Here is a 13,642-nt window from a genome sequence, read left to right as displayed (position 1 = left end):
GCTCTGTGCGGCATCAATAACCTCATCCCAACTCCTCTACCTAGATAATAAATCACTCAACCTAAGAAAGTCCTGTTCTCACTGACTTTCCAGAACATCACTGAGGCAGTCTCATTTAGAAGCCTTGTCAAGTTCTTGCTGGAAAGGTACTACAACGACCTTCATAATGGTATAGTGAAAATTATTACATGCCCTTTGTCCTGCAATGTGCAGGATACCAGATGGGTGTTAATAAAGCAGCCAAAACTCACCCTGTAAAATTTCATCCTGAATTTAAAGGCCAGACTACTCAGTACGACTTTCAAATGCCACCCTTGATTTAATTCACACAGCATAAAATACATGTTGCCAACATACCCTAACAAAGTCCCAGTTAAGGCTGGCAAGCTCTCAGCATTTCTCACCGACACCCTAAAACCTTGCTCCATCACTACAAGAGAACGGGGGAAGTGAAATCCTCTTGCATATGAGATGAGCTGCGCTGAAGGATGCTCTCATTTGCTGGACTTGCCACAGTTGAGCAATTCTGGTTCCATTCAGTAGATAATGCAATGCAAATGTTATTGTTATCGCAGATAAAGAAATTATTGATATATGTTTTTTAGATCAAACACTTTGTTTTGTTTTGTTTGTTGTTTTTAATTTCTTTGCAATTTTGGGGGTGTATTTCCATTCTCCATTGCCTTTCCTAACAACACCCAGTGCTACTCACGCAACCGATACAGCCAAAGTCTGGCATGTAATTAAGATGTTAAGAGGTAACTTCATCTGGACACATAAACCTGAGCACCTGCTTATGAAAGCAGGTGCCAGAATCAATACACTCAGGCAGCCTGGAAGCTTGTCCAAGACACTGATTTCACACACTGTTAAGCAACCTTTTCGTGTTGGAGCACAGAGGGCATCCACTGTACCTCCTGGAAGCACTTGCTTCCCAGAACTAGCAATTTCTTTTATCCACACTGCACTAATGAACACTCCCACGCTCAAAACTGGACAGATTTGAATATAGGACAAACTGAGATCTGTATCTAATTGCTCACACAGTTTTATGCTAACCTTTCAGAGGGTTGTTATTGCCCCTACATTGTCCAGCAGTCCTCCTGTTGCTCAGCTACTAAAATGATGAGAATTAGAGGTTGTTACAGATGGAAATGTGCCGTGGCTTGTTTTTTCAGTAGTAGTGCATTACCTTGTCTCCTGTTGAACTGAATGGGAACAGCAGCTGATTTGATACATAGATGGTTTCAGTTTCCACAGAAAATTCTTGAAGCGCTCATTGCTAGTATGTTCATTTATACCATGGAAAGGAGTAATTTCCAACCTATGCATGTCTTAGCAAATCACATAAAAGACAATGCAAAACTGATGCAAAAGTCCTGAAAACACACTGAGATTTCCCAGGTCACATAATAATTCCCCTCCTCATTTTTGGGATTCTGATTTCTGACGTAATTCACACTACCAAAAAGTACGAACACTGATGGTAACAGAACATGACTAGAACCTGATTTCAGTCACTGATCTCTGATCCGTATCTTAAGGAAACAGAAAAACACATTACTAGAGGCATTCCTAGTAAGTTTTAATGTTGTCTCAAGGTAATCTCAAACAAAACAGGTTAATATGGAGAAAACACGCTGCTCAACAAGAATGGTGACAAAAGGTAAAGTCCTATAAAGACCTCCTGAACCTAAATAAGGAATTCAGCAGACCATTAAGTAGAAGGCTCCCTCTCCTCAAACACATAATTTGAAGAAAGGCTGATGTCAAATGTTAATTACAACGGAAAAGAATACAGCAATGATCATGAAAAAGTACAATAACATCCCCAAAAGCTGCAGCATGTGAGACCTTTGAAGGCTCAGAAGTTCACAATATGTAAAAAGATCAAAAACTCATGTTCCACTTTGCTAGATCAGAAAATGATGAGATAAGTCTCTCTTTTCAGATAATAAAGGGTTTTCTTTTTCTTCAACTCTTCCCAGCATATTCTTCTAAACCAGCTGTAAAACAAGAAAACAGAAGGGAAATAATCGAAAACTTACAAAGAATGAGAACAAGCCATTCGGACAAAACCGCTATGAGACGACAGAAGCTATCAAAAGAAACTGAGAAGGACTTTGAAAAAGTCTGCAGACTTTTTTCCTTAGACCTGTTTCTTTTTCTGAGACCAATTTCTCAGAAAAACCTCAACAAAAATGCTCCTGAAACTCTGTGTGAGCGCACAAGCTGTGCGACGGGGAGCTGACACTTCAGCTGTCAGCATGACATTGGAGAGAAGCGGTAGTGTTTATAAAGAAAAATAAATTTATAAAGAAGAAAATACAAACACGGCTTTCCATGCTGCCACCGCCATTTTTTGCTCCTAAGGCTTGTTATGCACCAGACAAGAGGCTAAAGCCTCTAGTCCAAAATCGCCTGCATTTTATCAAACATTAATGTGATTCCTTAATAAAGCTTCCCCACGCACACATGCCTTTTAAAACTGTTCTAAAACTCAATCTTCAAGAACACAAAAGAACAATATCTTCTGTGATCTGGTATTTTCATCCAGCTGGATGAGCTCTGTTACTGATTTAACCATGGTAGACAGGATGGCATCACGGAAGTTCACCTATTTCCCATAAAAACCATTTTCAGGTCACTGCTCACTTTCCTACCTGTTTCTTTTTCTTTATTTTCCTAAGTAACTTTATTGTCATTATGCTATAATAAAAAAAAGTGCATCTCCAACAGCATTCAGGTCTGCAACCAATTATAATAAAATACTCTCTTAAATTAATAAAACAAAAAAAGTGGCAGGATCCAGTATATAAAAAATTCACTTCAGAGATCTGCCAAGAAAATAAATTTGGATTATATCCATCTCACTGGATCTCAGGGCCTATGCAACTCCATAGATCTTAATTGCTCATGAAGTCTTTTCTGCAAAGGAACATCTTCCATTTCCCTTGATGGGGTTGGAAGCCAAGAAATTTTTGCTCTTCAGCTTATCAAATGTTTGGGGCTTTTCTTCCCCAGGATCTAATGAAACACAGAGAAAACAAACCCAGGGCAGCCATAAGAATCTTGCTAAGTTAAAAACACTTAATTCCTTCCAATTCTGGGGCTTCAGTGAGCTGTCAGCATATAAAACTTCAAACTTTATCACAGTCTAGTACAAATGTATTTCTTAATCTCGAATACAGGATAGGTTGCATGGACAGTAAAGACGAAGTCTGCAATAGCTTTTAAATGTCCACTGGTGAAACCGGAAAGACTGGGTCTGACTGGAGCAATATATCTCCAACAGCAGCATCTGAGCACCAGTTTTTGGACTGACCCTGTGGGCTCTTGGGAGCAAGGGACTGCCAGTAGCAATTTACCAGCAGGGCTTTTGGGGCTGCTTTATCTCTTTCCTATGAGAAGCAGCATATTCTTAGGACAAGCACTTCCTGTTAAAGGAGTAGCAGCTCAAGACCAACAAGCAGGCTTTGCTCAAAGGTTTTTTGCATCTTGATCAAGTGGTCATGCAGAAAAATAGCCCAGAACCATCTCCAGTGTGCTTTCTGGCCTCTTTCATGCATCCTTATTGATGAAAAATTGCTGTAGGGTCAGCAAGGATATGAGCCAAGTAGTTTGGTGACTTAGACAGAGGCACAACTTCAGTTGCATAGGTAACAACAATGGCCCCAGTATATATACTAACGCACTTAAATACACACTTTGCTTGAAGTATAAACAGACCTGATACAGGTCTGTTTCACCCAGGTACAGAGGCACTTTGGAAAAAAACACAAACCAACCAACCTGTACCAGCCCTGCAGATAACTTTCACAATGTTTTTGAAAGTGACAATACTTTGAAAATAAAATTTATGGAGAATCCGAGAGCCTGAGGATATATTCACAGAAATGCAGTTAGAACATCTTGAAACCGGCTAATAATTTCTACATGCATCTCAGCTTCTACTGAAAGCTTCTCATGAATTCTGGGTTTAAAGACCGCAGGTTATAAAGAACCATCACATTTTTACTGATGAAATTATTAAAAGATGCCTCTTAGTTTAGCCTGATCTTGCAATCATTGATTAAACTCTGGATACCATTGAAGGGTAGATAAGAAGGTGGGAAAAGCTGGTAGCCTGGGGTTGTAGTCCTAATTGCATGCTTACACTTGCATTTCTGTAGCTTTTAACTTGATGACATTTTAAATGGAGTGATTAATCGGCCTTTACTTTGTTATTTGCGATGTACACATTTAACGCTGCAGGCCAGATAAACTAGCCAACATAAATTAGTCACCTTATTGGCAGGTTTATACCACCAGAGCATCTGGTCCTCCCTGAATTAATTTGTACTGTAGACAGGAACCGAGTACAAGTGTTCTTTTAAATTCATGTGAAAAATACGAATATTGATATTTTTTACTCAACTCTGTCTGGTTGTGTTTTTCTCAAACAGGTTCTCCAAATTCAAAGTGACACGAAGCATGGGACTTACCTCTGGGAGTCTTGCACGCTCAACCCTTCTCACAGACTAGCATTTGCTGCGTGGCAATACGGAGTTCTGCTTGTCAGGCACTGCACTGCTTGCCACAGGAAAGCACTTGGCACCATCGGTTGTTTTTCAGGTAGGACATCTGTAGAAACTGGGTTTGTGCAGCAGATAAAGCAGCTTGCCATTTCTTGGCCTGCCAGGTCCTTTCATAGAAGTGGCACGCAGGAAATAACGCTCTACAGTGATGTAAAATTCATTTTTTAAAACTCTTGAAGCATTAATTCTTTATCATACTGAATTGCAGTGAGGTAGGAGGGGGAGCAGGCCGAGGAATAAGGAGAAACAGGAAAGAATCTCTGGTTTTGAAGTGAGATTTAGGGTCGGATATGGAAACTAGTAATACAATGCTCAGTTCCTGCCTCTGAAGCACTCATATGGGCATCAGGGCAATAACACAGCCAAGTGAAGTTACTAATCTTTCATTGAACATGCAGCAACATCAGACTCCAGCTACGCAGCTCACCATAGAAACACAGCAAGCATCCAACCTTCACTTTCTGATTTGGGAAGCACAAGCAAAGCCAAATGCTGGGGTGAAGAAGGAAGGGAGGACATGGCCCTCTAGTCAGGGGGATGGTAAGTGCACAGAAAGGCCCTGGGAGATGTTGGAGAGGTGTAAAATAGGTACAGGGCATGATAAGGAACACAAGGTTGGTGACGAAGCACAGATGTGAAGTCAGTGCTCCAGTGCAGAAGTGCATGAGAGAGACTGGAAATGCCTGCAACACAGTGAAAAACCAGTTTGGGAATCCACAGGTTTGGATTTCTTCACTATGAGGGTGGTGAGAGACTGGAAAAGGTTGCCCAGAGAAACTCTGAATGTCCCATCCCTGGAAGTGTTCAAGACGAGGCTGGATGGGGCTTTAAGCAACCTGGTTTAGTGGATGGTGCCCCTGCATATGGCAGGGTGGTTGGAACTAGGTGATCTTTAAGGTTCCTTCCAACCCAAACCATTCCTCGATTCCACAATTGGAATGCTTAGCTTAAAAACCTGGCTCCCAGCTAAAGGTATTAAGATGCCTAAGTCAGACACGTCAGATGCAGTCAGACATACCCAATGACATTAAAGTCTACCCTGCTGATAATAGGGCTCTGGTGGTTTAGAAATTTTACCTTAACTTTTGTTTTCATTGAAATGAATCAAAATAATAAAAATACACTCAAAATTTAAATGATCCATTCTAATATTTTTCTTTTTTTTCAACCCCCTTTTTCAGTTAGAAATGCTTATTGCAGCAGACTAGACTTAGTAATGGAACCCAGTTATTTTTATACATCATATTAAATGCGAAACACCACTGTTTTTGTAATTTAGGTTATGAAATAAAAATGTCACCAATGTTGTTACTTTAGATTTTAATGATCACTTTCTACAACATGAAATAGTTTGATTACCAAGACCTGCCGGTAGTCAATGATGGCAACTCACAAATAATGCTTCATACGCCTAACAAACATCACACAAAACTTACCTTTCATTATGTGTTTTAATAACTGGAAGTAGTTTGATTCTGATTTTTATATAACCAATTATATATGAACATGTACACATATTCAGTGCAAGTCACAGTGTATATATATGTATATATTCGGATCTGCAGCAATATAAAATGAGCTTTATCTGTATATACAAGTGCAAGTCTGAATGAGTCCTGAGTAATTTTAAAGCACTGTTCATCAAATTCTGTAAATTTCAAACCAATGCAAATAAAATTCAGGTTTTACAGTGTTATGCTATTGTGAAGATGCTATTTTTCAGGAAAAAAAAAGAAATATAGCACTTTGCATTAGCTTTATGCATAGGTCTGAGCTCTGTACAGTGCACAGTATTTTCTTACAGTCTGGGTAATTAGAAAATCTGAAAAGATGCTGACCGCATTCTTCGGTAACTATTGCTTCCTCTGCTTCTTAATTAATGGCAAGTGATTCGTTCTGCTCCAAAACAACCAAGTGTGGAAGACTTTTACAGGGTTTAAATCATATTCTTTCTGCTGCATATATTTTTGTAAACATTCAAGTTACCCAGGCCCTTTAATTATACAATTATACAGTCAAATAGTTAAAATACATGTCTGGGAGGGAAAAAAGAAATATCAGTGGAGTATGAGCATTACCTCCAACATGACAGTATGCTGTAAGGCAACAGAAGAGGAAGTGTTCTTTAAGAAACAGCTTGGACAGAAACCAAAAGGCTGCTCAGAAACCCTCTGTCAGCATGACACACCACCATGGTAAACTCGAGATGCTCTCGCTCCATCAGAACAAATTGTCTGAGCAAATGGGAAGGAAGCACTCCTGCTAAGGAACGGATCCAAACTCAGCAAGAGAACACAGTATTAACAGAGCAACTTACACAAAAAGTCTGTATACCCCACGCCAGGAAAATGCAGGCACTGATATGTGAGCTGGTAAAGGACACAGGCTGGGGTGTAGATGTCTTTAACTGGAGTTGTTCTGATGCAACTTTACAGGTATGGAGGAAGATAACCTTTTCTTCTTCCCCTCGTTTCTCTTGCATGGCAAAAGTGAAGGCACCACTCCAACTGTGCTCCTCTGGCATAAAGTTAGCTGGCCCAAAAGTCAGCTGGTCCCGTGGCTGCTATAGTCAAAAACACCTTTCCTGAAGAAGGGTGAGAATTCGCAGATGGTGTATTTCGACAGAGTTAGACCCACTTTATCAATGTGCAGTGGAGACGATGGAGAGTTCAGCATTGCAGAGAAAAAGCTCCTGAGGTATTGCTGTGGAACAAAATGCAAAACATTATAAGGTTTACGTGCTCAAACTGATTATGACCTCTTTGAAGAGCTAAATGAACAGCAGTATAAAAATAAAAGAAGAAACAAGATCTTCATGGACTGTGAAAATTCCTTTTAATAACCATCAGCTTTTAAATCCATCCATAAAACAGGTCTACTGAAATACCTGTATTAAGCTCAGGAAAAGCAGAGAAGTAGTATTTTCCACTTTTTTCCTCTGCCAAGCTTAATAACTGTTTTATTCTGTGCTTGTGTAACGCTTTCTGGTTTATTCTGTAGTCATGTAATGCTTTCTCCTAATCATGACCTGCTAATACTGCCGTCTAGCATTACCAAACACTATAGCAGGTGCAAACCTCAAATCCATTCTGCAGGAATTTCACTACATATGGACAAAAAAGGACTTCAAAAATCTTTCTCTCATCAAGCCTCCACAAGCCTTCCATCGAAAAGGATTTGTTTTGATCAAGGCCATCTGCACAAGGATTGTATGACTTCCATATTCTCTCAGAACCTACCAGCATCTTTTAACTGATCTGCCCTCTAAATGTATTTTTTTAAGTCTTACACATAATAAGCATCCCCTTCCCAGAAGTTAATACCCACCAACCGCTCTACAACTCGCATCTCTTTGTACCTAGAGAAATCTGACAGATGTACATTAACACCCAGTTAGTTTTCACAAACCTGATGAAGTTTCCTTCACATATGGGTTGAATTATTACCATCATTTAGCATGATTTCATAAGTCGTATTTATAAACTTTGAATGAAACACACTAGGTAAAGTGTTGATCACACAGGTGCTATAAAGCATGCAATGTCACCTAAAGACAAACATTTCATCTGGACTACAGGGATAAACTCCTTTGCTTTGCTACAGACCAACCACAGAAAAAGGCAACTTGAGAAATTACTCCCTAATCTTGGATTCAGTGAGAAATATGTCTACAAGACAGAACAGCACAATCTCCTCTGAAGAACATGAGGTTTGGTTATTTCAATACAGCAGCTTTTGGGCTGTGGAAGCAGTTTGTTCAGGAAGCAATCCTAATTATTCACTCTCTTCTCAAGGAGAATTCCTCTGTACTCTAACAACCTGTTATCTATTTAAGTACCTTGGAAACCAGCTGTACTAATATTACAGAAAGAAGGATAACAAAAAACAAGGAAAAAAAAAGGAAAAAAAAGCAGCTGGCACATAAGCTACTCTCTTGGCAGGATTGGTGAATTTCCTTTTTTATTCAGATCTCCCACAGGTTGTATTAATGTTCATGAAAAAAAATAATTCATTACAATAATGCCTTCAAGATGAATTCCAACAGACTAAGAGGTAATTTTAAGTGAGCAACAGATGTCATATCAACATTTGTCATAATTAGTTCAAAGTAGGGCCCTTTAAAAAAAGTCCCAATCCAGTAATGCCTGAAAGATGAATATGGGAGAAAATCAAATGTAAAACATGGCATCCTGTTAGAGTTTTAGCATTGTGCTGAAAAGTTACTGCAGTAATTCCAGTTTATGGCTACTGAAGGCTCAACGTTACCAAACTATCTCACCAGAGACATTACAAGACCTATTGTGTTCACCTTGGCATGACAGTCAATTATCTGGCCATACATACCTTTTCTGTACAGCCATTACTCATTGCTTTGGCATGATAGCTCTAATGGCAGAATGAAAAAATCCCTCTGCTGTATGATTATACTTACCTGACAGGGAAGCACTAGGAACAGCAGGTATACTTATTTTCCCAGATCTCCACACCAGAGTTGTTCAGTGAATATCACAGATTCTTTCAACATGAAAAAGATCCTTGGGAAAATGGCAACAAACAGACCCTACCAGATTATGATGGAATTAATTTTGTATGAAGGTTTCCAGCCATATGGCTTGGCATTATGTGCTCTTCAGCAGCCGCCTCTGAGAAAATTAGCCCTCCTATAAAACCCATATCTGCATTTGCCCTTATTTGCAATGCTGCTGTGTTAGCCTAACACAAAGCTGATGTGCCCTTGACACAAAGAAGCTGTTGCTTCAATGAGATAAAGCCTGCTCTGCCCAAATATGCTGGCTAGGATTGAAGTCCTGTAGCGAGGGAAACAGTGACTGACAGCAGAAGTGTTTGCTTGCACCACAAGCATATGCTCGATTAAAGAGCTGTGGCTAGGCACTAAGGGGGAAGGTTGCTCTGTCCTGTTGGCTGCAATGTGGATGACAAAGTGGAAGAAAGTGGGAGGAGAAAAGGAAAGGTGGTCCTTATCGGTGCATGGAAATATGCTTCCCAAATTCGCATGGGATGGGGAGAGGATGAGGGTCACAGCAAGCTGGGAGAGGGGCAGGAGCACATCAACGCCAAGTGCTAGAAATGGTGGAAAGAAAATTTGCTCAGAGATCCAAAAGGGACTCGACATGGATTTTGTTGCAACCCAAGAGGCCACTGCAAGCTGCTGGAGTGGGAGCAATGCTAGATGAAAGGAACTCCCCTGTCAGGACTCAGTGAGCAGTGGAAGAGTTGTTTTCAAAGCTTTTATATTAAATCCATTTCCAGTAGCAGATATGATTTTTCTCTATTTACAGAACAGTGTTATTGGTGCTGAGTTAAAACTAGGTGGGAAGCACTCTGGTACTGTATCTTTTGATATATTCCTTTAAAAAACATCTCTTAACAGAGACTGGCAAGCTCAGGGTGCCTTCATGGAAATGTGCAAATTTTATACGAATTAGTGTTGTGGCTTCCTACCAACACTTCACCGATAGCATCTAAATCATTGTCCCTAGTATGCAAAGCACTATGTCACAGCAATCCTACTTTTGCTACATTTGCATGAATAACTTGGAAAGAAAAAACCAGTCAACTGCTACAAATACTCCAAAAGGCTTGGGTTTATTAGCCATTTCTGTTTGTTAGCCTTTCAAAACTCTAGCGATTTGTTCTGGATTATTTAGTCTGGTAATCAGTGTTCTTCCAAATGCACTTAGGAGTTTCATTTCACTAATAGCGCTCAACCTGCTACATTGCTGGTTTGCTGGAAAATATCCTAATTATACATGTGTAAACGTCTCAGTGTGAGGGCATAGGACCCTGGCAACAGGGATGTAAAATGGGTAACAAACACCAACCCTGTTGGTTCCTCAGCCTAAACACACATTCAGGAACAGTACTTTAGAGAATGGAAACACTCTTCGCATGTACAAAATGCTTAAAGATAGAAAAAAGATAGGAAAGATAGAAAAGATAGAAAGCGAGGGTAAAAAAAAGAAGTTTGAAATAGGAAAGCAGTGTTTTTTCCCTCTTTGCATCCATTACAACCTTCATGGCCTTTAACTTAAATTTTATGGCAGCTATACCTGTAAGTTTTAACTTAGCATTTTGCATTCCAAGGGGTTGCAAATGAAACAAGACTGGACAAGGCGTTGCAAGACCCAAAGGGTTTTCTTTACTTACGAATTTAAGTAGCTTTCCCTCCCTTTTAATTATGTGAACAGCAAAATGGCAACCATTTTAAAAGCTCATTAAAAATCATTTGAATAGGGTTCACCTTCTTAGCAGCAGGCCAGTGTTCATCTTGTGCTCAATCCATCACCAAAGCAAAGTCATTCTAATGATTTTTGCACTACTTTGTGATGTGGGGACCTCATAATTTTATACATTTTAATATAAATCCATAACTTAATTTAAATTTGTTAAAGTTATTACAATTAAAAACCTTTCTGGAATGTGAAAGTGTTCTTATCAGACTTTCAATTGTGGCATATTAAAGAGGAATTCAGTTCAATGACATTGTTCTCATAATCCATTACAAACAACCACAGCCTCAGAGACCAACAGCAGAGGTTAGCAAGAATTGGATTTTTTCATTAAATTTTGGTGTGCTTAAAAACTCATCATCTCGGGGACTTCCAGAAAGCAAAGAAAACTCTGAGCTTTCTCCCTGCTGCCACTTTTTCTAGCAATTCAATCAAAAAAAGTCAGTGTTTTAAATTCTTCAAATATAAAACGTTACAATTAGCATTATGAACATTACTTGCTAATATTTGACAGACCTGAAAGCACGACAAACTTGAATAAGATAAACCTTACAAGGCTTTGGGGATTCTTGAAACAATAGCTTCTTCTCTTTGAAACAATACCTCCTTTTCAACACCTACACATCAATGTGACAGTCAAAAGCTTTACCACAAGGGCACAGAAGGTCACTGGTGGCAAAGACAGTACTAATTAACCTGCTCATCTAACTTCCAGCACCAGATCCGTTCTCCCTTTAATACAGATGCTAGTTTCTCTCAGCACCAATCACATAATTATCCTGTTGACTGGTGTTAAGTGCCGTAAGCTTTAAATCAAATCTTGATTTGAATTATTCATAGAGCAAAGCATACCCAGGTATGAACAGCTGTCTTCTATAAGGTAAGAATTTGATTACAAAAGAAGAGACAGATTGAAGCATATTCCCTGACTCTAAACCACCACATTATGCTGCAATTAGGTATTTGCAAAGTAAGATCTTCCTGAGGAAGACTCTAGCCCAAAACAAGCAGACAGGAACCTGCTTCACTTCCAATCTGTGCTCACAAGAATAAGGATCTGCTTAGAAGATAAGGCATGCACAGGGAGCCTGCTGTAATGCAGAAATGGGAGTGCATCTCCTGCCTTTGTCTCCTAGAAAGAAATTGTTAGGCATATGCAAAGGAAAATGAACATTTGGGGATCCTTTCCCAAATTAATCAACCTTCTCTATTTTAGACCACTGGTATCTTAAAGAGAAAAAAAAAAATTACTTCCAGGGTGGTTTTTCAAATACAAAACACTGCAGCAATGCCAGCTATCGACACTAACTACAGTCCATTGCAAAAAATAAAAGCTCATCAGAAGTGGCACTGACAGGCAACAGTGTCCCGCATGAGATTTCAGGCTGGCAAAGGGCCCTGTCTGGGGAGATGCTATACATAGAATCCAATGAGAAAAGACCATAAATCTTCCCAAGAAAAACAGGATTCAAACTTCTCATTGGATCTGCTTCTTCTTTGTGTTGTTTTTTGGTTGGTTGGGGTTTTTTTTCTTACTGGCAAAAAGTCAGAGGGAGTGAACACTCTGAACAGGGAGGTAAGCCAGGGTTGGAGTACAGAAGACAGGAACCCTTAGGAAAATGGCTGCAAAGCTCTGCCTCATCCAAACCACAAACCACATCTCAAACAGCACACAGGACTGGATTATCTGGGTCAGGTGTGGAGGACAAGGAAAGCTGTTAGCCATGATATTGGAAGTTTCTTTATGAACTGAATTCCAAGGGAGCAAGTTCTCTCATGCCAAATACCCCAACACGACAAAGCGAGGGGTATTCAAGCTGTTCCAACAGAGGTGTTTTGTCCAGGCAGGGATCCCAGCAGGCTCCTCCTGCAGCCTGCACAGGTAGCTTAGCCCTCCAGGTCACAACTTGGTTCACTCCAGTTAAGCTTCTGCCCCACGTCTCCTACTCAAACCACCTCCTCTTCCCTTAGAGACCACCTGAAGCTAAACTGGCTAATTAGGAGTGAGTAATTGCCAGCATAATGCTCTGACAGGTCTCTAAAAGTAGTTTCAGATCCATTTCTGGATTTATTACACTTGAGCAAGCAGGAAAAGAATTGGCAGATAGTAAGAATATAAAATATGAGTTAACAATGCTTTGGAATACAGCAGCTCAAAAGGATGGGGGACCATACACAGACTGTGACTATTAACTTCACCTCGAGCAATTCAATATTCAGATCAACTCTCCATTCACCACATATTAACTAGCTCAGAAACATTTTGGTCTTCTGTGGGGTCTTCTTTTTCTTTTCTTTCTTTTTTTTTTTTAATAAAGAAAACATGATGCTTCAATTCTTTCCCCCAACACCTTGCATATATTACAAGATATCATAAGGCAGATCTGAGTAAAATATGTGAACAGGACAGCATGTGATATTCAACATCTCAAGATCTCAAGTGATATTTCAGGCCCTTCAGGGGCCTAATGTCACTTCTGGATCCATACACATTTATCTCCTGCACACACCCTTAGGTCATTATGTGCAGCTGTGATTTCATAGCAATGAGAAAAAGACTTACTGCCTAGGAGACTACCTGGTGCCTGAAGGATCTAATTTCTGTGAAAGATTTGGAGAGAAAGCTGCTAAAATTATGACTGATATCTCTTGCAGAAAGGCCAGGATGAGTGGGTTCTCCTTACAAAACCCTACAGTATTAGGGCACTGTCAAATTTGTGCAAAGCTTCCTTGAGGAGTCAGAGGTAACAAATGCCTCCAGAATGTATCTATCCCATAGGTACCCGAGACCTTGCTCTAGTTGCACATGACTTG

General features: G+C 39.8%; 1 protein-coding gene across 6 annotated transcripts in view; it reads right to left on the bottom strand.

The window, feature by feature from the left end:
* Positions 1 to 1,564: 1,564 nt before the first annotated feature.
* Positions 1,565 to 13,642, bottom strand: part of KIF16B (kinesin family member 16B) — a 143,375-nt gene continuing 131,297 nt past the window's right edge. For 5 of the 6 annotated variants that reach the window (XR_003991894.1, XM_030489904.1, XM_030489905.1 and 2 more), the window contains one exon: positions 5,881 to 7,280. Coding sequence is in view for 4 of the 6 variants with exons in the window: in XM_030489904.1 (XP_030345764.1) it covers positions 7,122 to 7,280 (159 nt within the window). In the remaining 2 variants the exon portion in view is untranslated. Of the gene's footprint in view, positions 2,007 to 4,484; positions 4,718 to 5,880; positions 7,281 to 13,642 lie in introns of those variants that run through there. The other variant, XR_003991893.1, reaches the window with a different exon arrangement.

The sequence above is a fragment of the Strigops habroptila genome, chromosome 6 (assembly GCF_004027225.2).
Source record: "Strigops habroptila isolate Jane chromosome 6, bStrHab1.2.pri, whole genome shotgun sequence".
Taxonomy (NCBI): domain Eukaryota; kingdom Metazoa; phylum Chordata; class Aves; order Psittaciformes; family Psittacidae; genus Strigops; species Strigops habroptila.
Note: the sequence above shows the minus strand (reverse complement) of the source record. Positions and strands in the feature narration are given on the sequence as shown.